This window comes from Oculina patagonica, chromosome 10, assembly GCF_052425735.1.
Source record: "Oculina patagonica isolate OP01 chromosome 10, crgOcupat, whole genome shotgun sequence".
Classification (NCBI taxonomy): domain Eukaryota; kingdom Metazoa; phylum Cnidaria; class Anthozoa; order Scleractinia; family Oculinidae; genus Oculina; species Oculina patagonica.
Genome location: NC_135767.1, coordinates 4,835,782 through 4,856,733, shown reverse-complemented (window position 1 = coordinate 4,856,733; position 20,952 = coordinate 4,835,782). Strand labels below are relative to the sequence as shown.

Here is a 20,952-nt window from a genome sequence, read left to right as displayed (position 1 = left end):
GTAAAACGTCTTTTTGTCCCCGCAGGGCTTTTGCCCAAAAGGTGAAAGCCCAAGGAGGCAATCATTGAAGGTTGCGCGTATATAAAAAAAGTACTTACAGTCAGAATATAAGTTCTAATATACCAAATAAAATCTCGATTTGCTTGTGCAGAACCGCATGGAATCGTTGGGAAATGATGACGTTTCATCCCTGAACGCCCGCAAGTATTTTGTGAGTAAAGATGACACAAAAACATGAAAACGCGCTTGCTGTTCTTGGAGTTAATGACATTTCAACAGTAATTGTAGATTTACATTAACACGTGAAGAGAATAATTAGGCAGAATTTATCTTCAGTCTCCAAAGAAAATTTAACATTTAATTTGTGCTCTCTTCATTTCACAAGGTCTCGAAGACAAAAACTGCAAAAGATACTGAGTTCATATGTCCAAGGACAAAGCGTGATTTCAGACACACTGTACTCGACCAGATAAAAGACATAAAACACTCGATCAGTCCACTTCCGACTGAGACTTGCCTACGTGCTGGACATGAAGCATGAGATGATTTGATAAAATTTCATTTTCATTTTTGTCAAGAAGAAAGGAGAATTCAAAAGGCCATCCCAATAAAATGTTTCGTTTCCCATCGCCCGACCGACCCATTTTTTCGAAAAGTCAAAAAGAAAATGCTAGATTCACTCGTCAAAGAAGCAAGAACTTCAATTTACAAACACATGATCTTGTTTTATTAACAACAGTTGGTATGATGTGATGTCTTTGTCTTTAATAAACATCGTTATTTATTGACACTACGTTATTTATAGACTATTAAGGAATAACGAACGAAAAGACCACGTTTTTGAGTTGACTTTGTAATCAGGCTTCCTTACTAAACAGCCCGGGCTTCTCTAGAACCCAGAACCCTTGAAGTGTTTATTCTTTTTTATTTTTTTATTTTTTCCCCGACCGACCGACCCACCATCACAAGAGACGGGGCGATGGGAAACGAAACATTTTATTGGGATGGCCAAAGGAGTTTTTGAGACAAGAATCACGTCGTAGGCCTTTGCATTGACAGAGGTGATAAAATCTGTCGGCATCCTTTTCGATTAAGCTGTAAAGCTGGTAGTTCTTGCTTGGGCTCCCAGTCCAAATATCTTGAAAAAAGTTGCGCTGAAGTGGTAGTTTTAAGGTCATGATTTCAGGTTTGAGAGAAAACTGAGAGACTGATTTTTTCATAGATCTAACTTCTACTTTCATTGTGCTAAATTTAAAGTTGACAAACATCAATTAGCAACCTCAATGAAACAGTTTTTAAATAAAAATTGTTCACCGAAGTGGAGGTGAATAGTGGTGGATATTTACCGAGCGGCGAGGTAATTCACCGACACTGACGTGAATAATTGTTTTAGTATATACCACACAAGTTGAATAACTAGCAGACCGAAACATCAATTTTGGTAAACAAAGCGACGCGCGAAGGCAGTTTGTTTCTCTTTAGCTGCTCGGACGTGAATAGTACTTGTCTAATCACCTCCGAGTTAACCAATCAACGCGCGCGAAAAGCACTATTCACTTGTGTGGTATATACTAATGTGTTTTAGCTTTGGTGTGAATGGGGTATTAGTGAACTATTATCTTATGCTTGGTTTCCTTTGATTTAAGTTAATTCGGTACATTTGTGACATAAAGCTGTTCCCGCTTAATATAGATGGAAGCATGTTCCTTTCAAGATGTACTTTGCGTTTCACTTCTTTTTCTTATTGACCACTGCGTACACTGGGATGTTGTTACAACTTCCAGGGTCTCGTGCCTCTAACCTGTTTAAATACAGGCCATCTCCACTTGATTTATCAGGATCAGGACCCTCCAGAACGTTATACACTGGGTCTTGGACACCCGAGGGACCACAACTATCAGCCTCTCCTGCACCGCCATGGTCGGTTACCTCGAGAACATTATAAACCGGCTCATTTGTACTTGGATAATCAGTGTATTGATTAGGCTCTTCCAAAGTGTTGTACACTGGGCCGTCCACAGGTACAGAGCCATACCATGCTGGTCCTTCTGAGCCTTCTGCATAAGGTTCCTCCGAAGTGTTGTAAACTGGGCCCTCCACAGGTACAGAACCATACCATGCTGGTCCCTCTGAGCCTTCTTCATAAGGTTCCTCCAAAACGTTGTACACTGGTTCTGGTGCATTGGAGCCATTATTGACAGTTTCCTTGGAGTTCTTTACTGATAGGTCCTCCAGGATATTGTACACAGGTTGGTCTATACCACTAAGGCCTTTATTCTGGGACATTTCCTCCTGACTGTCTCTGGGCCCAAAGATAGTGTGTCCGTCCGGAATATTGTGCACAGCGTATAAACCGCCTGATTGAGAGTTTTCCTCCGATGACGTGGTATGCTGGTTACGTAATGTTCCATGTCGAACCTGCTGCTGAGGTGCATCATAGTTTGGAGCATAAATTGCTGAAAAAATAACAGGGTATAAATTAAAATACCTCTTGTAGAATTATTGAGGTATATAATTAAAGCAAAGACTATCAAGCGATAGAAAGACTTTTTCCTTTAAAAAAAGGTAATATCCGGGCTAAGGATTGATGTACGTGCACGTTGGCGCTTTACTTCGCGCGTTCAGTTTATGCACATGTTGTATGAAGCGACTAAGCCTAGTCTTATTCGCAGCCGTTTTGGGGGTCATCACGCTAATAACAGTTACGAGGGAGACTAGACTTTGAATATGACATAGAGTATGATTCTTTTTGATGCGAATCGAAAAACTTGTCGAAACTGCACATGCTTAATTAAATTTCTTTATATAATGAGACATTGATTTTTCTAAGAAAAAGGGAAGTCAGTCAATAAGTACTTTTGTTTTTACATAAATGTGCGCGCCTGCGCGGCGCGATCAAAAAAAGAAGGCGGTTTGATTGGATCGGATAACTTAACGAGATTGCACATGCTTAATTAAAGCTCCTGATATCGATATTATGGCACTCATTTTCCTAAAAAGTAGTGAAGTTACCAATAAATACATTTATTTGTTTTTGCATTATTATGCCTACACAGCGCAATCAAAGATCGCCTAAAAAGCGGTTTGACTGGATCACATATTTAAACTTAAATAAGAAATTGGTTTTAAAAGCTGTTATAAAAACAAGTTTATTTATGTATGCCTACATTCAAACGGTTCCATGCCGTTGTTTTTGACGAATCCATTCTGTTCTTCCAGCTTAAACGCTGAGTTTGTCTTCGGTTTGCTTGTCACTGTATTCTAGTTACACAATGTAAAAAAGAATTAGTCATTTTTGCAACAGAGCAAACACGGAGAACTTTTAATAAACATAGTGAACTGAAACATACAGGTCTAAAAAAAGTATTTTGGTTTTCTTACTAACTCGGCAGTTTGGGAAAAACGGACATAACTGGTAAGAGTCCAACTTTAAAGCTTTACCTGTACCATCATGCTATCCTTTCTTTTCAATGCGCGCGATCTTGTTGCAAGAGCCTTCCCTCCCAGCAAATGAGAGGGGTCTGCCATGACATTTAGTTGTGGTTGCTCTTAATTGGATGAAAAAAATCATCTTGGACTTAAGAAGGACTTCAAATAAAAACCGCGCTTGCACTGGCAGAAAATTGAAATATCAAATTCCTTCATTATTTTGCTCATTAATAGCTTTTAGGTAGATAAGAAACCTGATGTATTTTGTTCCCCCCAGAAGTCTTCTAATTTCGAGAAAAAAACCAAAGTCAGTTTTCGTGATCGGAGCCTCAAAGTGACACAATTTTCAACCCGAAATTCGCTATTGTTAACTCTCGTCGCGTTCACAAACAAAGCCACATTGAAAACTTTGGATGCTTTCTATCAACAGAGAAACTCTTTTCCATTCGCTAAAATATAATTTCAGGGCTTAAGCAAAACTCTTCGAACTGAAATAATTAAAAAGGTGGGGAATACTTTTCACGATACTAGAAAGTCGAATTAAACGGCAGTTTTCAACGGAATTATTTATTATGTGGTATAACTCCAAATTTTCTCAATTGTCGTTTAAACACACATGTAAATGTTTATCTAAGACATACCTGAGAATTGGCTTGGGTTGTTGAAGGCAGCATATTTATCAATGCATCGAAGTCCCACAAAATGTTGTGATATCGATCAAAATAGCCTAACTTACAGCTAAACATTTCTTGGCTCCAAAATGCAACAAAGCAACTGTTAAGCACGAAATTCCTTTTGCATCTTCATCCTTAGCAATTTTCCTTTATCGTGGTTCTTTTTTCTTGACGAAAGTGTGTACAGAACGCCAGAACGATCAATTTGCTTCCTCAAACTGCGTTGTCGGTGCTGGAGAATTGTTTTGCGTTATTTTAACTCCGTGACATTCTCGACCCCAGAGCTCTTACTGCGCAGACTCACTTACGTCACAATATCGTGTTTCATGTCACGTGTATTATGTCACGTAAGTCACAAACTTCTAATCTTGTGGCAAAATGGCGAAGAGGTTTTGCGATCAAAATGGACCTTAATTGACCCAGGTTGGCTTTTTTATCTCACTCTTTCGTTGAAAAGGGAATTTTGCAATGGAACATTCGGCAAGAAGAAGGAAAGACGAGCATTTGGGGTTAAAACATTCATTATCGTGGCGTTTGGCAATTAGAAGTGTTTACACAGTTTACGGTCATGCTGTGAAAATTTGCCGAAGTTTGATGCCCTCTAAGTGAGAATCTTTCCAATAACCCGAGCCAATTCTCAGGTATGTTTACTAAGAATATCTGTATGCATGTTTGAGCGAGAATTGAAAAAATTTAATGTTATACCACATGCTAAATACTGCCGTTGAAAATTACTATTTCATTCAAATTTTTGTTATCGTAAAAAGCATTCCTCGTCAGTTCATTTTTTTCAGTTGGAAGAGTTGCGATAAAGCCCTGAAATTATATTCTAGCGAAAGAAAAAGAGTTTTTATGTAGATAGGAAGTGACCAAATTTCTCTGCGCGGTTTTGTAAGCGAACGCGAGGAGTGTTCATAATAGCTAATTTCGGGTTTAAAAGTTAGGAAATTTGTGACTTCGACCACCGAAATCGATTTTCTTTGTTTTCTCAAAATTAGAAGATCTCTAGGGGAAACAAACTACATCAGGTTTCTTATTTACCTTAAAGCTAATAATGAGCAAAAAACGAAGAAAAATCGATTATCCAATTTCTGCCAGGAAATCAAATTCTTGCTCGGCCGTTCGTAAAAGTCACTCTTAAGAGCTTTTTGGTTTACTATTTTGGTCACCTGACGCTATCGACAGCTGATTGGATTAAAACGAGCTCGCATGTTGTATTTTTATTTTAGGGACTTGCGAGTCGCAACCTAAGACAAAGTACGGTTCAAAGCCATGTTTACTAAGACTTTTTTTCACGCAATTATACACATTTGCTTGATCCACGAAGAGTTCTAAAAATATACATTGCATGCTCAATAAAGCGTAGACTGTTATGGAGGGTTTTCACGTGACTTCACAGCGGCCATGTTGGTGCACTAAGCCAATCCTGTGGGATTTGAAGTCTTTTCTTATGTAACCGCTTCTTTTTCTTCCAATAAATTTGCATGGATGTTGGACATGTGAGTGAAAATCCGTCATGATTTATAGAAGAGATAATTGTATTCGCTTAAAATATTATTTATTACCTTGTTGGTGTGGCCAGAGGTACTCTTATGACCATCTTTTCTGTGAACAGTAACAAATCGATTTAAGTACTTTGTAAAAAGAAAATTAAAAAAAAAAACTGATCGAAATCGAAGGGTGCGTGGACATACACCAAATAATCGCATACTGTAAAATCCAGTTATAAGCCCTGGTCTTCAGTATGGGCTTCTAGAACTAGTACTTTGGTGAACTAACTGGGAGAGCTTGAATCCGGGTATCTTATAAAAGGCATAAAAGCCTGTTTTGAGAGATATACTATAAGAAAGCAACTCTGTTAAAACGTTTTTGATCTGCACATCACTTGAAAACTTACACCTTGCCTATTTCATTTTTAAGTATGTTAAGTACTGAGTGTGCGGAGCATTAGGTTTGATTAAAGTCTTCTGCATGCATATGGTCCGGTAATAAATATGTAGTTATACAATATGCTGTTTATGGACAATGTACAGTATTCACATTTATCCAAATGCATGGTACCTGGATTTCCGACGTCGATAGATGAAAAGAGCAGCAATTACCACCAGTACGAGTGTGATAGAAACAGTCACGCCTGCTATGATACCCAGCGGCGAGGATGAGCTGTCGTCTTCATTCTTCTGTCTTCTTCCTGAGCTGGGTTGAGTGATGGCCTGAGAACAAAAAACATCATGAACGTCCATCACTAAACTAGTAGTATGATCAAGAGACCGTAAAAAGAGCAGTTTCGAAGAACGGCGATGCCTGTGCAAACGAAACTTTTACAGTTTTACTCACTTAAGGTCGCTCAGAACCCTTGCAATTATTAATTATGTATTTATTTAAAGAGTATGCACGAACTGCGACGACTGCAGCCGACAACAAACGAAATATTCATAAGAACTTTTTTCTTAAAGTTAAAAAGTTGTAGCTCCATTTTTAAAGTACATTGCTCCTTTTACTATGAGACAATCACTCGTACAGCGTTTGGTAAAATATCTTCTATTCTCGGTGTAGCTTAAGGTGATTCCACGGAATTGCATTGCGCATCCTTGCTGCGCATACGTTTTCGCGTCATTTAGCGCGCGCACGAGCGCGCGCGCACACAGAACACTACGAGATTCCTTTCAGCCTACGCTCGGTAGAGAAATAAATGATCGTTTTCTCTTAAACGAGCACGGTGACCCCCATTTTTGATGCATTAATTTAAATGTCATACGGTTGTCTACAATATAACGCGATTTAAAGAAAAGTTTAAAATTCTACATTGAGATATTTTAATTTTAATGACGTAAAAAACACGTTTTTAGGTAGTGCTGTTAGCGTGCGCACAAAGCAAAATCTTTAATTTCTTTCGTTATCTTAATTCCTGTACAATAAGAATAGTTTTTAATATAAGATCAAAGTCTATTTTGTTGAAATAGACTAATGCTTTAATGCAAAAATGATTTTTTTCTTGAAACAATAGTTTCCCATTCGAGTTACTAGGGTTCCTAATATCTACCTCGCGGGTCGTATATTTACTATAATGCCCATCCATTTTACACAAAAACTAGCGCAGTGACCCCCATTTTTTATTTTAATTTTTTAATTCGCATAACATAATTGTAACCTGGACCAAGTTTCAGAAAATTTTTAATACTCCTTCTATTTCAGTGGAATCACCTTAAGCTTGCGAGCAGGCTCACTTTGGGTCACACTGGCAAGAGCGGCGAAGTCGGCGAGCAAACCAAGCTATTGTCGGCGAGGAACGAAAAACCCAAGCTTGTGTTTCGCCATGGAGCAGAAAGGCACGTCACTGAATGCTCAAATATATACATAGGCTTTGAAGCTCGTACCTGAGTTGGACCGATCGTTGTTGATACAGTGGCCTTCTCGGAATACGCCTGCAAAGAGAACGATCGTTTTATAGTTTGTCTTTTTTTCGCTGTTTTATTTTCAGGAGTTTATTTCTTCTACTTTTAGGCAATATACCGTGTATCTAACCCCTAATACTGATCATCTACTGTACCACTCCTTGGATTATCTCAGTATAAAGTCTATTACCCAAGAGGAATTTTAAGAACAAATTAAACCGAACCTGCACTTTGATTGTCACCTAAGTACTTGTAGGCAATTTACATGATTATGTTCTCAGTTAGATTTAAACTCGTACCTGAGTTGGGCTAATTGATACTCTAGTAGCTGTCCCTAAAAGTGTCTGTAAAGAAAAAGTTAAATGAGTTATAGTATTGCCAGAGTAAAATACTGTAAATAAAACCCTTATTTAACGGCCACCTCTATTAAGCGGCCGCGGCCGCCTTTCGGACGTCCCGAGCGGCCACTAAGAATTTAATACACGTAGTTTGGGCATATTTGCCTTGTTTCCAACAACCTTAAGACAGTAAAGAGTCCGAAATAGGAAGTGACGACTGATAAAAACATATTCAAACACAAGCTTATCGTCTTGACTTGATTCAATTGGTATTTTTGTTGCGTGACAGTGAAAATAACAATAACTAATAGGCAAATTTTGTCGACAATCTCAGTGCAGGTTCTATTTCAGAGGAATGACCTTTACTCCGATATTCTAGCAGAAAATGATTAGGAGTATTTCTGCCACCACCCCCCCCCCCCCCCCCACTCCCATCCCCTGCCGTGTTACCAGTACCTTGAGTAAAAGAACACAATGACCCCGGCTGGGGCGCGAACCCAACCTAATCGATTCATACATGCACTAACCACCTGGACACCCCAGTTCCTGGTTAGAAATAGGTGTTGAGTTAATGCTGCACTTACAGTAGACTTCGACTTTACTTCCAAAGTGGACGTTGTGGGATTTAACGTCGAGGAAAAGATGGGACCAGTTGATCTTTCTACAGGACCTGTCATTGAAGACAAGTTGTTAATACTGGAGCAGTCTATCCATTCTAAGAAAACTGAAGGGAAAATTAAAGCTGTTTAAAAATAACAACACATCAACTTACAACTAAAGCTTCCTTCCAGTTTAAATAGCAGACAACCTTCTTCGGTGTTAGATAGGGGATGGGAGCAGCTGATACCTAGATTGATAACTCGTCCTCGGAAAATGTCAACTGGCTCAACGACCTGTTACAGTAAACGGAAATGTATTTCTTGTTAAAAAGAACGTAAAACTACATTCAATTAAAATCACACAAAATCACAGTTAAATCTGAGAAAGATGTCGTTTGACTGTTACATGTAACTCAGATTTCATTAAAAACACCCAAATACGCAGAATAACTTCGAAACTGATACATATACATGACCACAAATGCACTAACCTGTAAGAAGGTTGATCAAGGTTCTGTACGTACTGGAGATCTAGACATTTGATTGTGTTGCTTGCAACAAAACGCCATAAAGCCTTTCCACACATTATTTTCTTATTCCAAATCTGCTTATTCGTACGCCTGAAATCAGTCGAGTGATAAATTTCCCTCTAAGGCAGTTATATTGTCGGATGCCACTCGCTCCTTAACAATTTTTGACTCCGGCGTTGTGTGCATGTTCATGTCTTCAGTTTCGAAATAGTTTATTTTCGGGCGCTGAGAATGTTGCAGAAGTGTCAAAAATGCTGTTCCTTCACTGGAAAATAACAGCTGCTGAGGGCACAGCAATATGGACAATTCGGTGCAGCAATCTTAAAATGTCCCGGACTTTTACAATATTCTCACAGCCTAAATCCTAGTTTATTTTGCTCGTCCTTCTAACTAACAGAGTGCTAATTACACAATTAAACGCAACCGCCTGTTCTGCAGGCTAACAAAAACTAAACTAATTCTTACCCCTATATAATAGGCTCCTCTCCGTAAAACCCATCGAAGACGAAAAATATCCCTTGTTCTATTAGTTTGTCGTTCAAGAGGAACCATTTTCCCATCACATCCAATGAACCAGGATGAGCTGACGTTAACTTGGCAATTAGCTTGACGATTTTTTAGTTTTGTTTTCCTTTCCCTCGTGGTTTCAAGCGTGCGTAGTTTGTCTTCCTTGTCTTCATTATTAAATAACGTATTCATCTTGCAGCCTATTCATTGAAGGGAATAATCAAATGCATATGGAAAAAGAAAATGTTTAATTTATCTCAGTTTGATGGAAATCTTGGCCTATTATACTCCTAAATCGTCTTAGTTCGTTGTTTTGCTGTGATTTCTTCTGTTAAGGAATATTTTATTGCCGTTACAAGTTTAATTAAGTTAAGATTGTACTTGAAGCAACACAATTTACAGGTCAGTGGAGGGAAAGTAGTAGTTCGTGTTTTACGTTACGTTCAGACTGCTCATCAAATACTGACCCGAAGACAATGACGCAACTAGTGCTTCTGAGCTACAATCCAGTGACTCAGAAGACGATACACAATCAAACTCTTCAGAAATGGGCGACCTTATCGAACACAGTTACGAGGTACCCTTTGCCCAGACACTGATGTCGAATGCGTTTCAGTACAAAGCAAGTAAAGGATTCAGGTATATTTATTATATTTGTTGGTGGTGGTTACGGGGAGGGGTTCGTCATAATTTTTGGGAGATTTGGAGGGGGGTCAGAGCTAATTTGCCTTTGTTAAGAGGGGGTATCGTGTAATATTTCTCCTTGTGAGGCTCATCTTTCGCACCCCCCCCCTCCCCTCCCGATAATTATTGCACAGTCGACGTCCCTTATTTGAGACTGGGCGCTTATTAACTTTTCCTACCTACCGGGTGGGCGCTTATTCGAGGTGAGCGTGGGCGCTTAATCGAATAAATACGGTACAGCTCATAATTAAACAAGAAGGAAGAAAATCACTTAATGCCAAGAAATACCTTGGCCCTTAAATATAATAACCAGGCAGACTCGATAAGCTCAAAAGTTAAGTACGCACTTGGCTTCAGACAGACAGGAATATTTTAGCGGAACTCCCAGCGGCCCGAAGGACCGCAGAACAGAGCCCCATTCCCATAGAAAATGTATAGAACCATGTTTTGGTTTTTCATGGTCATCATGGCCAGCGGCATGGTTCGCGGGCGCGTGCGCCTAGTGACGACGACGACGACGACGACGACGACGTACGTCGCCCCAACATGGTGGAATAATTATCCCCAGAGGCTGAAAACAAAATGAACAAATGCTGTAAACTCTACGCTCCAAATTGCTTTCTTCCTTGTTGCGAGGCCAATCGGTTCAAATATAGGGCTTAGTGACTGGCCAAATCTTGCGACGCACACAGCCGGTACATCCCTATTATGTGACATTATATTTCTCTAAGTTTATTACTGACCTCAGTGTATGTTTTTTACACCGTTGCCAAAAATAATAGTTCCAGAGAAGTATGCTATCAATGACGCATTTGATAGATGAGGGGGTTATTTACTTGGAATGAGGAGGTATGTGACATATTCACCTGGTACCAGATGAATATATCACATACCCCCGAGGGACAAGTAAATAACATGCTTATTTTTCTCTTGGCGACGTTTCCTAATGCAAAAGAGATTTAATTTAGTTCTTTAGAGGTACTATTGTCAAATTAGTTAGAAGAGTTCTCTGCTCTTCGTTGTGGTGAAGAACACAGAAGCTTTACGTTCGCACAACTGCAGGTTATAGAGGGGGACGAGGAGGAGCGTATTCGACCAAGGTACACATTGTTTGAGAAAAGAACTTTGGCGGTGGTCAGAAGCATCGCAGAATTAACGCGAAAGCGTTTGAACAACACGAAAACATTACAAATCCAGAATGGTGTGTACTGCACTTGTATAATAAGTATATAAATAAGTGCCCGGAAGACGTAGACAAGAGTAGCTGTTTCTATTTGCCGCTGAATGACGTAAGAAACTTGAACAAATTGTATAGTATTTACTGGCAATTTGCACTTCGTCTGTAATTTTTTTTTTACTTTCTGGGAAGGTTAAATATGTTGGGGAGAGCAGGGGTCTGCTATTGTAATCAGCTATTGTTTTAGCCCCACACTCCCCTGTTACAATCAAAGCCGCTACCAACTTTTCCGACAGTGAATAATAATCAGGGGTTTTGTAATATACTCCCCTAAAAAGAACAAAGGAAACCGAGCTACTTGAAAAATTAGAAGAAATACTGGCCCTCATTGTAATTTTTGGGATCATTAGCCTTCCATGCTGATACGGTAAAAGCTTCAGCTGTCTTCCATGCATTCGTTCGGAGATAAAACGCAAATCGATCAGACGATCAGTGAATGACACAGTGCTGCCACCTTACACGAACAACACATTTTGAATTTATTTTTTTAAGTTTCCCGTACCATAGTTAGTAATCCGTCTTTTACCAGCTGAAACCATCCTTGTTTATTTTGGGGTCTTTATTATTGTTTCGTTTGGCCAACATTAACAGAAAGATCAGTGCACTCACAGCAGCTATGAGCCTAATAATTATTCAAAATAGTTTTTAAGTCGCTGGTAAAATCCAAATTCCATTTTCAATCTAGCCTCGATGTGGAAAGACAAAGACAAAGATATAGATATATTTATATATTACCATGTACGAAAATGTTAGACTAATCTTAGCACAACTTCTAATAATATTTCAGTTTCCGGGGTTTCCAACATACCGGAGCTTAAGGAAATACATATTGGCTTTCAGTCTGTCTTAGTAGTGATGACTTAACAAATACAAAATAAATGAAGTGTCAATACAAGGCAATATTTAACAATATCAGGCGCTACGTATATAGCTGCATGTTGCAAAGCATATGAACTTCCGCAGTACGGCAAATTTCGCTTTGAACGTAATAAAGATTTCTTAGTAATTACTGAAACAAATTAGTTTCCCCAAGATTTTCATCAGTTAAAGTATCATTTCATGATCATGTAAGTAGACTAATATCATCTACGCTCTTGTCCTACAAAGAGTATGAGGAGAAGGACGATGCAAAGTGAGCTGAAGAAACATGACACTGGAAGTGAAAAAAAGGCGAGACAGTTTGGCCTGGCGCAATCGCGTGTGAAGGCCTTGTGTTCCACACAGACGCACTGCGAGGATGTGTGTTTGTGCACGTACCTACAAATAAAACAAACAACTCACCAAGTTGGGTTCGCGCCTCTTGATTTCCCAGGCATCTCCATCTGTTTTCCAAATAAGCTACTGTAGTAGCGCTGTTGTCAGAACATTGGCACGAGTAGGGACCCTGACCTCCTGCCACCTCTTTAATCGTGCAAGATGTATTGCAATAATCTCCATATCCACTGCTCTCCTCATGACATACTGACTGAGGTATGTCAAACGAATCTTCAACTTTTTTCCATTTGTTAAGATCCCTTTCTGGTATAAACCTGGTAATTTCAATACTCTCTGGGAACGTTGCGTCGATGTAAAGTAAAAACGTTATCAAGGCCTTCGTAAGTGATATCTTCATGTCTCTAATACAAAGAGGCTTGATATCATATGAGCTTTCCAGACTGGTTGTTACAATCCAGAGATAGTAAAGCTGTTATCAAGGAAGGAGGGCACTCGGCTTTCAGTTGAGTCGGTTTAAGTTCTCGCCTGACGTCTAATCGCTCAAAAGTACAGCCGACAACCCAGAGTTCGAAACATCACTATTATTATTCATTCGTTGTGCTTCAGTAATATTCTTTGTTCAAAAAATACTTTCGAAACTTTCGATATTACAATTCATTTCCGCAAGATAAATAAAAAGAAGCGATTTATTCACCGATAACTATTTTTGGCTTAGCTTAAGTAATTCTTTTCCTCCACTTTCTCTGAGAGTATAGACACATTGTATCAGTAATATTGCTCTTCGATGAGTCGTTTGCGATGAAAACTACATTCGAGGGAAATCCGCGCTTAAGCATGCTATATAACTCTTGTAAATGCCTTAGGCTATGCATAGCAACCACAGGGAGACCACAACAGTCGAAAAATTGAATTAATAAATAAAAGAATATTATCCACGTGGTTCCGTTCGTTTTCTGTGTTGTTTTTCTTTATGAGTAGTCGATAGACACGACAGCACTGTTGTCGTATGCTGAGCTGTCTTGTGTGCGAGCGGATTTCAGATGTGCTAATTTTCTCTATTCTTAATAATAATTGACAAGGGTGGCGAACTCTTTCACGAAACGATTTGAACTCGCTTTATGAAACCGCTTTGAACTCTCTTCTTTCTCGCCTTTTTGCGACCAAAATCGACACTAAAGATTGCTGGATAAGTTTTGAATAAGCTCACCTGTCTGTTTCCTGAAAAGAAGCGATTTCCAGAGAGAATTTGAGCTCCTTTTTAGCTGTTTTCCCTGTTTTCCCTGTGTAAAACGCGTTATTTCCCCCGCTGCACTTTTGCCCAGAAGGTAAGAGGACCTAAGAGACCAAAGAGCTGGGGGGGGGGAACTCCTATATGAAACGGACGGTGATGCTCGTCGGAAAGTTTGAAAAGAACCCCTAAAAGAGACTAATCTGGGTGTGGCTCAACCTTTTCTTTACCCCTTAAAAGATAGCAAAAAACTAAGAATAGAATGTATATTTTTATATTTTCTTCGCGTGTATGCCTAAACGAGACCATTATGACTAAAAATATTGGCGTTTTGCCCGGAACACTCAAAGCAAGACCAAAAATCCGAAATATACACCCATAAGCGAGACTACTAGCATCCCCGTCATTAGGTGAACTTACAGTCAGAGTATACAGTTCATATTCCAAATAAAATCTCGATTTACTTGAGCAGGGTCGCATGGAGTCGTTGGGTAATGATGACGTTTCATCCCTGAACGCCCATAGGTATTTTGTAGGTAATGATGACGCGAAAACATCAAAACGCGCTTGAGGGTCTTAGAGTTGATGACATTTCAATAGGAAATGCAGATTTACATTTACATTTACGTGAAGAGAAAAGTTAGTCAGTACACAAGGTCTCGAATACAAAAGGTACTTAGTTAATTTGCCCAAGAACAGAGCGTGATTTCAGACACAAAGTACTCGACCAGATAAAACACTTGACTTGCTAAGTGCTGGACATGCAGCATGAGATGATTTGATAAAATTTCATTTGTAACCGAGACTTGTCGAGAAGAAAGGAGAATTCAAAATGAGTTTAACTCATTTGAGACAAGAATCACGTCGCAGACGTTTGCATTGACAGAGGTGATTAAATCTTTCGGCATTCTTTTCGATTAAGCTGTCAAGTTGGTCATTCTTGCTTGGGCCGCCAGTCTTAATATCTCGAAAATAGTTGTGCTGAAGTGGTATGTTTTAGGGTCATGATTGCAGGTTTGACGAAATGAAATTCAGCAACTGAAATCTGAGAGACTGAATTGTTCATAGGGTTCAAGACTAAGCTCTAATTTTTACTTTAATCATGCTAAATTTAAAGTCGACAAACATCAAATAGCAACTTCATGAAAACAGGTATTTTAAAAAAACATAAAAAATGCAAACAAATGTGTTTTATCTGTGGTGCGAATGGGGTATTAGTGAATTATAATCTTATGCTTGATTTCCTTTGATTTAAAGATAATTCGTTCGTTACATCGCAACGTTTTGTGACATATAGCCCTTCTCAGATTAATTGCTACTGCTTAAAACGTATGGAAGCATGTCCCTTTTAAGGAGACTAACGTTTTTATGAGTCAATGAGTCATGAGTCAATGAGTCAATGAGTCAAATCTTAAATTAGAGTTATAAATTTGAAAATAGTGCTACCCTTACTAACAAATTAAAGCTAACTGCAAGCAAACCAGAGTGGAACTAACCACAAGCAAACCGGAGTGGAACTAACTCGGCAAGCAAACGGGAGTGCAACTGACCGCAAGCAAACCAGAGTAGAACTAACCGTAAGCAATCTGAAGTGCTTGTAAGCTTACTTGTATAAAGGTAAACCATGGTTCAATAGATAATATCCTACTTTGTGTAAAAATCAGCTTGACTCATTGACTCATGACTCATGACTCATGGACTCATTTGACTCATAAAACAGGGGACCTTCCTTTTAAGATGTTCTTTATAATGTCATTTCTTGTTTTTGTTGACCACTGCATACACTGGGATGTTGTAACAACTTTCAGGGTCTTGAGCCTCCAAGCTGTTTGAATACAGGCCATCTCCGCTTGATTGATCAGTAACAGGACCCTCCAGCACGTTATACACTGGGTCTTGGCCACCTGAGGGACCATAACTATCAGCCCCTCCTGTACCGCCACGGTCGGGCGGCTCGAGAACATTATAAACCGGCTCACTTGTACTTGGAGAACCATTGTATTGATAAGGTTCCTCCAGAGTGTTGCGGTACACTGGACCGTGCACAGGTACAGAGCCATACCATGCTGGTCCCTCTGGGCCTTCTGCATAAGGTTGCTCCAAAACGTTGTACACTGGTTCTGGGTCACTGTGGCCATTATTGACAGTTTCCCCAGAGTCCTTCACTGATAGGTCCTCCAGGACATTGTACACAGGTTGTTCTACACTACAAAAGCCATAATTTTGGGACATTTCCTCCTGACTTCCTCTGGGCCCATAGATATTGTGTCCGTCCGGAATATTAAGCGCAGTGTATAAACCGCCTGATTGAGAGTTTTCCTGCGATGACGTGGTCTGCTGGTTACGTAATGTTCCATGTCGAACCTGCTGCTGAGGTGCATCATAGTTTGGAGTGTTAATTGCTGAAAACAAATAACACAATATAATTAAAATGTCCCTTGTAGAAAAATTAAGGTATAATTAAAACAAAAACAATCAAGCGATACAAAGACTTTTTAAAAAAAGGTAACGTCCGGGTAAAAGGATTGATGCACGTTGGCGCTTTACTTCGTGCGTTCACTTTATGCACATGTTGCATGAAGCGATCAGACCTCGCCTTATTCGCAGCCGTTTTTTAGGTCACCACCCAACGCTAAGATAAGTCTTGCATGACGACGCTAATAACAGTTACGAAGAAGACTAGACTGTGAGTTAGGTTCTGATTCTTTTTGATGCGTAGAACTTGCACATGCTTAATTAAATTTCTTGATATTATGGGACATTGATTTTACCTAGAAAAAGTAAAACTACCAATAAGTACATTTGTTTTTTAACCAAACGTCGCCTAAAAAGCGGTTTGACTGGATCACATGCATATTCAAACTTAAATAAGAAATTGGTTTCAAACGGCTGTTATTAAAACTAGTTTATTCTATGTATGCCTACATTCAAACGGTTCCTTGACGTTGTTTTTGACGAAACCATTCTGTTCTTCCAGCTGAAACGCTGAGTTTTTCTTCGGTTTGCTTGTCACTGTGTTCTAGTAAAACAAAGTGAAAGAAACCAGTCAATTTGTATTACAGAGCACTGAAAATGGAGAACCTTCTGACAAGCATAATGAAACACATAGTTCATAGAAGGCATTGGGAAGAACGTTCGAAACTGGTAACTCAATCCAACTTCAAAGCTTCACGTTTGTATCATCATACTATCATTTCATTCTAATGTGCACGATCTTGTTCCCAGATCCTTCCCTCCCAGCAAATGAGAGGGGTCTGCCATGGAGATTGGATATAATTGTGTTTGCTCACGCCTGGATGAAAAACATTCATCTTTGAAATAAAACTGCTGGAGCGATCTGTGGTCATAGCTTAAAATATAAAAATGGTTTAAACAGATCTAAAAATATAAAAGGATACTCTAAATTTCGATCGCCTTCTGCGGTCTTCTTCAGAGAATGATGGATTTTGCAAGGTTCGCAGAATTCTAATAAGTTGCATTGACGTTATTGTTCGTTGCCCCCCTGGGGGCTCTGCGAACCTTGCAAAATCCATCATTCTCTGAAGAAGACCGCAGAAGGCGATCGAAAATTTAGAGTATCCTTTTATATTTTTAGATCTGTTTAAACCATTTTTATATTTTAAATTCATCTTGGATTTAGGAGCTTTTTGGATTACTAAATTGGTCATCTGACGCTATCGACAGCTGATCTTGGCAATTTTTTTAAACACGAAGATGGGAGCGAGAATTTTTGACATTTTACACGAACCAAACATGGTCACACCCAACAACTAGCGTCGAAAGGGACCTTAACAAACTTTTGCTTAACATCAGAGAGGAAAAGAATGCCGGAACATCCCAAATTGGACCAGAACTATACAGAAAGCTACATTGCAACAATTCCACACCAGCATCTTTCTATGGTCTCCCAAAAATCCACAAACCTGAGAGACCACTCAGACCCATCACCAGTAGCATAGGTAGCCCGACATACGCTGTGTCCAAGCACCTGGTTTCCATTCTATCTCCTCTCCGGAGGAATAGATTTTCAGTCAAGAACAGCTCAGAATTTGCGCTGCAGATCCGCCAACAGTCCGTCACCAGTGATGAGATAATGGTCTCTTTTGACGTCAAGTCTTTATTCACTTCTATTTCTGTGAACCTGGCTCTAACCATTACAAACGAGAGGCTCTACCAAGATCAACATCTAGCAGATCGCACAAATATGTCCATCAGCAACATCATGAAACTATTAGAATTTGTTCTTAAGCAAAACTATTTCAAACACGATAACATCTACTGTTTTGGATGTGCGATGGGCTCCCCGATCAGCCCTGTTATAGCTGACCTTGTAATGAAGGAGATTAAAGAAATTGCGATCACCACAGCTCGTCACCCTCCTAAGTGGTTGTTCCGCTACGTGGATGATAGTCACGCATGCCTCAAAAAGGAACATGTTAACGAGTTTCATCAACATCTAAACTCCATAAATCCCAGCATACAATTCACTGTTGAACTTGAGGACACCACGGAGCAGGGACTACCCTTTTTGGACACTATCACAACAAGGAGTGGCACACAAATTGAAGTGAATGTCTACAGGAAGTCAACACATACAGACCGATACCTTGACTTCAATTCTCATCACCCTGTGTGTCATAAGAGATCCGTAGTTTGCACACTGCTACAAAGGGCAAAGAACTTTCCTTCAACACAAGAAGGAAAACGAAAAGAAACAAAACGAGTGAAGTCGGTGTTGCGCGAGAACAACTATCCACCATCCTTTATAAGCAAGTGTGAGAGATCACTGTCACAACCACAAGCAGATTTACCAACTAATGGCTTCGTGGTACTTCCTTATGTTCAAGGCATTTATGAAAAGATTGGCCGCATTTTGAGACAGCAAGAGATCAAAGTCGCCTACAAACCGCTAAAAACTGTGAACATGTTTGTTTCCGCGCCCAAAGGCTCAAAATGATGTTGACCGCCCAAGATCTGGCGTAGTTTACAAAATCAATTGCACCAACTGTAATTTTGTATACTACGGTCAAACGGAGCGACCAATAAAGACCCGGATTGCGGAACACAAAAGGGTAGTTGCCATGTTCGACCACGACTCAAAGATCTCCTGTCATGTACATGAAAATAATCACCATATGATTTTACCTCACCGATTCACAAGCGACTCTTTTTGGAAGCCTGGTTGTCCATTAAGGATCCGCACTCTGGGAACGACCATGCTATCATCCCACCCCTTTTAACTTTCCGTTATTTTTAAAGCGCGCGCTAACGTGTTGCCATTTTTAAATCGCGTGTGAAAGCTTTGATTTTTTAACTGATGAAGGCTTAAGCAATAGCCGAAACGTCTTAAAAAATAACATCAAAACACAGTCAGCGACAAACCTTTAACAAACTATGTTTTTTTGTGATTACATAGGATTACATAGGATTAAAACAAACTCGCATGTTGTTTTTTCATTTTAGGGACTTTCGAGTCGACAACCTAAGACAAAGTACGGTCCGAAGCCAAGTTTACTAACTAAAGATTTGTTTTTCATGCAATTATACACAGTTCTCAGTTCTTGGTCCACGAAGAGTTTTCAAAATATACATTGTATGCTCACGTGACATCACGGTGGCCATATTGGTGTTCCAAAACAACAAACGGTGGCCATGTTGATGTACCAAGCCAATCCTGTGGGATTTGAAGTCTTTTCTTATGTAAACACTTCTTTTTGTTCCAATAAATTTTCATCGATGTTGGCCACGTGATAAAATTGTATTCACTTAAAATATAATTTATTACCTTGTCGGTGTGTTCAGAGGTACTTTTATGAGCATCTTTTCTGTGAACAATAATGGATCCATGTAGTTATTAGTACTTTGTAAAAAGAAAATTAAAAATCGTTCTACAAAACTGGAATATTCTTACATAAGAACTCCAGTCAAGGATAAACTGATCGAAATCTCAATGTACGTGGATATGCACCAAATACATAGCATACGGTAGAATCCAGTTATAAGCCCTGGACTTCAGTGTGGGCTTATAGAACTTCATAAAGGCTTTTCCGTGAACTTATAACTGGGAAAGCTTGTATCCGGGGAGCAAATAAGTGGCTTAAAAACCCGTTTCGAGAGATATATTATGAGAAAGCAACTCTGCTTAAACGTTTTTAATCTGCACATCACTTGAAAACTTATTCCTTCCCTATTTAATTTTTATTTCATTTTAGGATTGTTTAAAGACTCTTGCATGGTAATATACATGGATTTATACAATATACTGTTAATGGAAAATGTACAAAATGCATAGTTACCTAGATTTTCGACGTCGATAGATAAAAATAGCAGCAACAACAACCAGCAGTACGAGTGTGATAGAAACAGTCACGCCTGCTATGATACCCAACGGAGAAGACGAGCTGCGGTCTTCATTTTTCTGTTTTCTTCCTGAGCTGGGTTGAGTGATGGCCTAAGAAAAAGACAACATCGTGAACTTCCATGACTAAACTAATGCGATCAAAAGCCGGAAAAGAACAGTTTTTGAGAAACGGCGCTGCCTGTACAAACGAAACTTAGCTAAGCAACTTGAAGTTGCTTATTTTCCAATGGTTTTAATAATTTCTTTGATATTTGTCCACATTATACCCGGGCATTTACTCACTTAACAAGCATTTACTTTACACGTTTGTAAAAATTGAAGACTTGGTTTCATTTTGTTTCATGGCTACACACAGCTTAGTTGGAAACGTCTGCAGCGTGGTGCACAGAGAAGCTGGGTGCGTGGTGATAGCCAGTCCGACATAGCTATACCCGGGCCAACGCTTGAAACGTTAGCCTTTCCAAATTCGCTACGGCGGATGGTAATCAACTAAGCGTTTCACTTGCCCTCCGACGCAGCACAACAACGTACTTCTTTAGAAACTAAACACTTTGATACTAGGCGAAATATGCTTGTCAAAATTCCATTAGTCTGCATGTGAGCATGCAGGTGCTCTCCGCTAGAGAATGTCTTGAGAGCCTGGGTGGGGAAATTAAGCAAGGGGATTCTACCCTTGATCCTCTCCTCTACCTATTCCCCCGAGCGGAGAACCTAAAGGTTTCATTTTATAAAAGTGGTATCAGCATTAATAAGTA

General features: G+C 39.4%; 2 protein-coding genes across 3 annotated transcripts in view; both read right to left on the bottom strand.

Annotated features, from left to right (window-relative positions):
• Positions 1-1,384: 1,384 nt before the first annotated feature.
• LOC144628300 (uncharacterized) lies at positions 1,385-14,786 on the bottom strand. 2 transcript variants are annotated; one of them, XM_078486383.1, is made up of 10 exons: positions 12,675-14,786; positions 9,416-9,672; positions 8,609-8,720; positions 8,421-8,506; positions 7,798-7,842; positions 7,481-7,528; positions 6,165-6,316; positions 5,669-5,708; positions 3,168-3,261; positions 1,385-2,456 (listed from the first exon to the last, which is right to left on the bottom strand). In XM_078486383.1, the coding sequence occupies exons 1-10, from the start codon at positions 13,003-13,005 to the stop codon at positions 1,729-1,731; spliced, it is 1,893 nt and encodes a 630-aa protein (XP_078342509.1). In that variant the 5' UTR covers positions 13,006-14,786; the 3' UTR covers positions 1,385-1,728. The 2 variants fall into 2 exon arrangements, with proteins under 2 accessions (XP_078342509.1, XP_078342511.1); XM_078486385.1 differs by having other exon boundaries at positions 12,202-12,814.
• Positions 14,787-14,918: 132 nt separating this feature from the next.
• Positions 14,919-20,952, bottom strand: part of LOC144628303 (uncharacterized) — a 60,013-nt gene continuing 53,979 nt past the window's right edge. Inside the window, exons 8-11 of the mRNA XM_078486387.1 lie at positions 20,133-20,287; positions 19,622-19,661; positions 16,762-16,855; positions 14,919-16,238 (exon numbers count right to left, since the gene is read on the bottom strand). Coding sequence (XP_078342513.1) covers positions 15,589-16,238; positions 16,762-16,855; positions 19,622-19,661; positions 20,133-20,287 — 939 coding nt within the window. The 3' untranslated portion in view covers positions 14,919-15,588. The remainder of the gene's footprint in view (positions 16,239-16,761; positions 16,856-19,621; positions 19,662-20,132; positions 20,288-20,952) is intronic.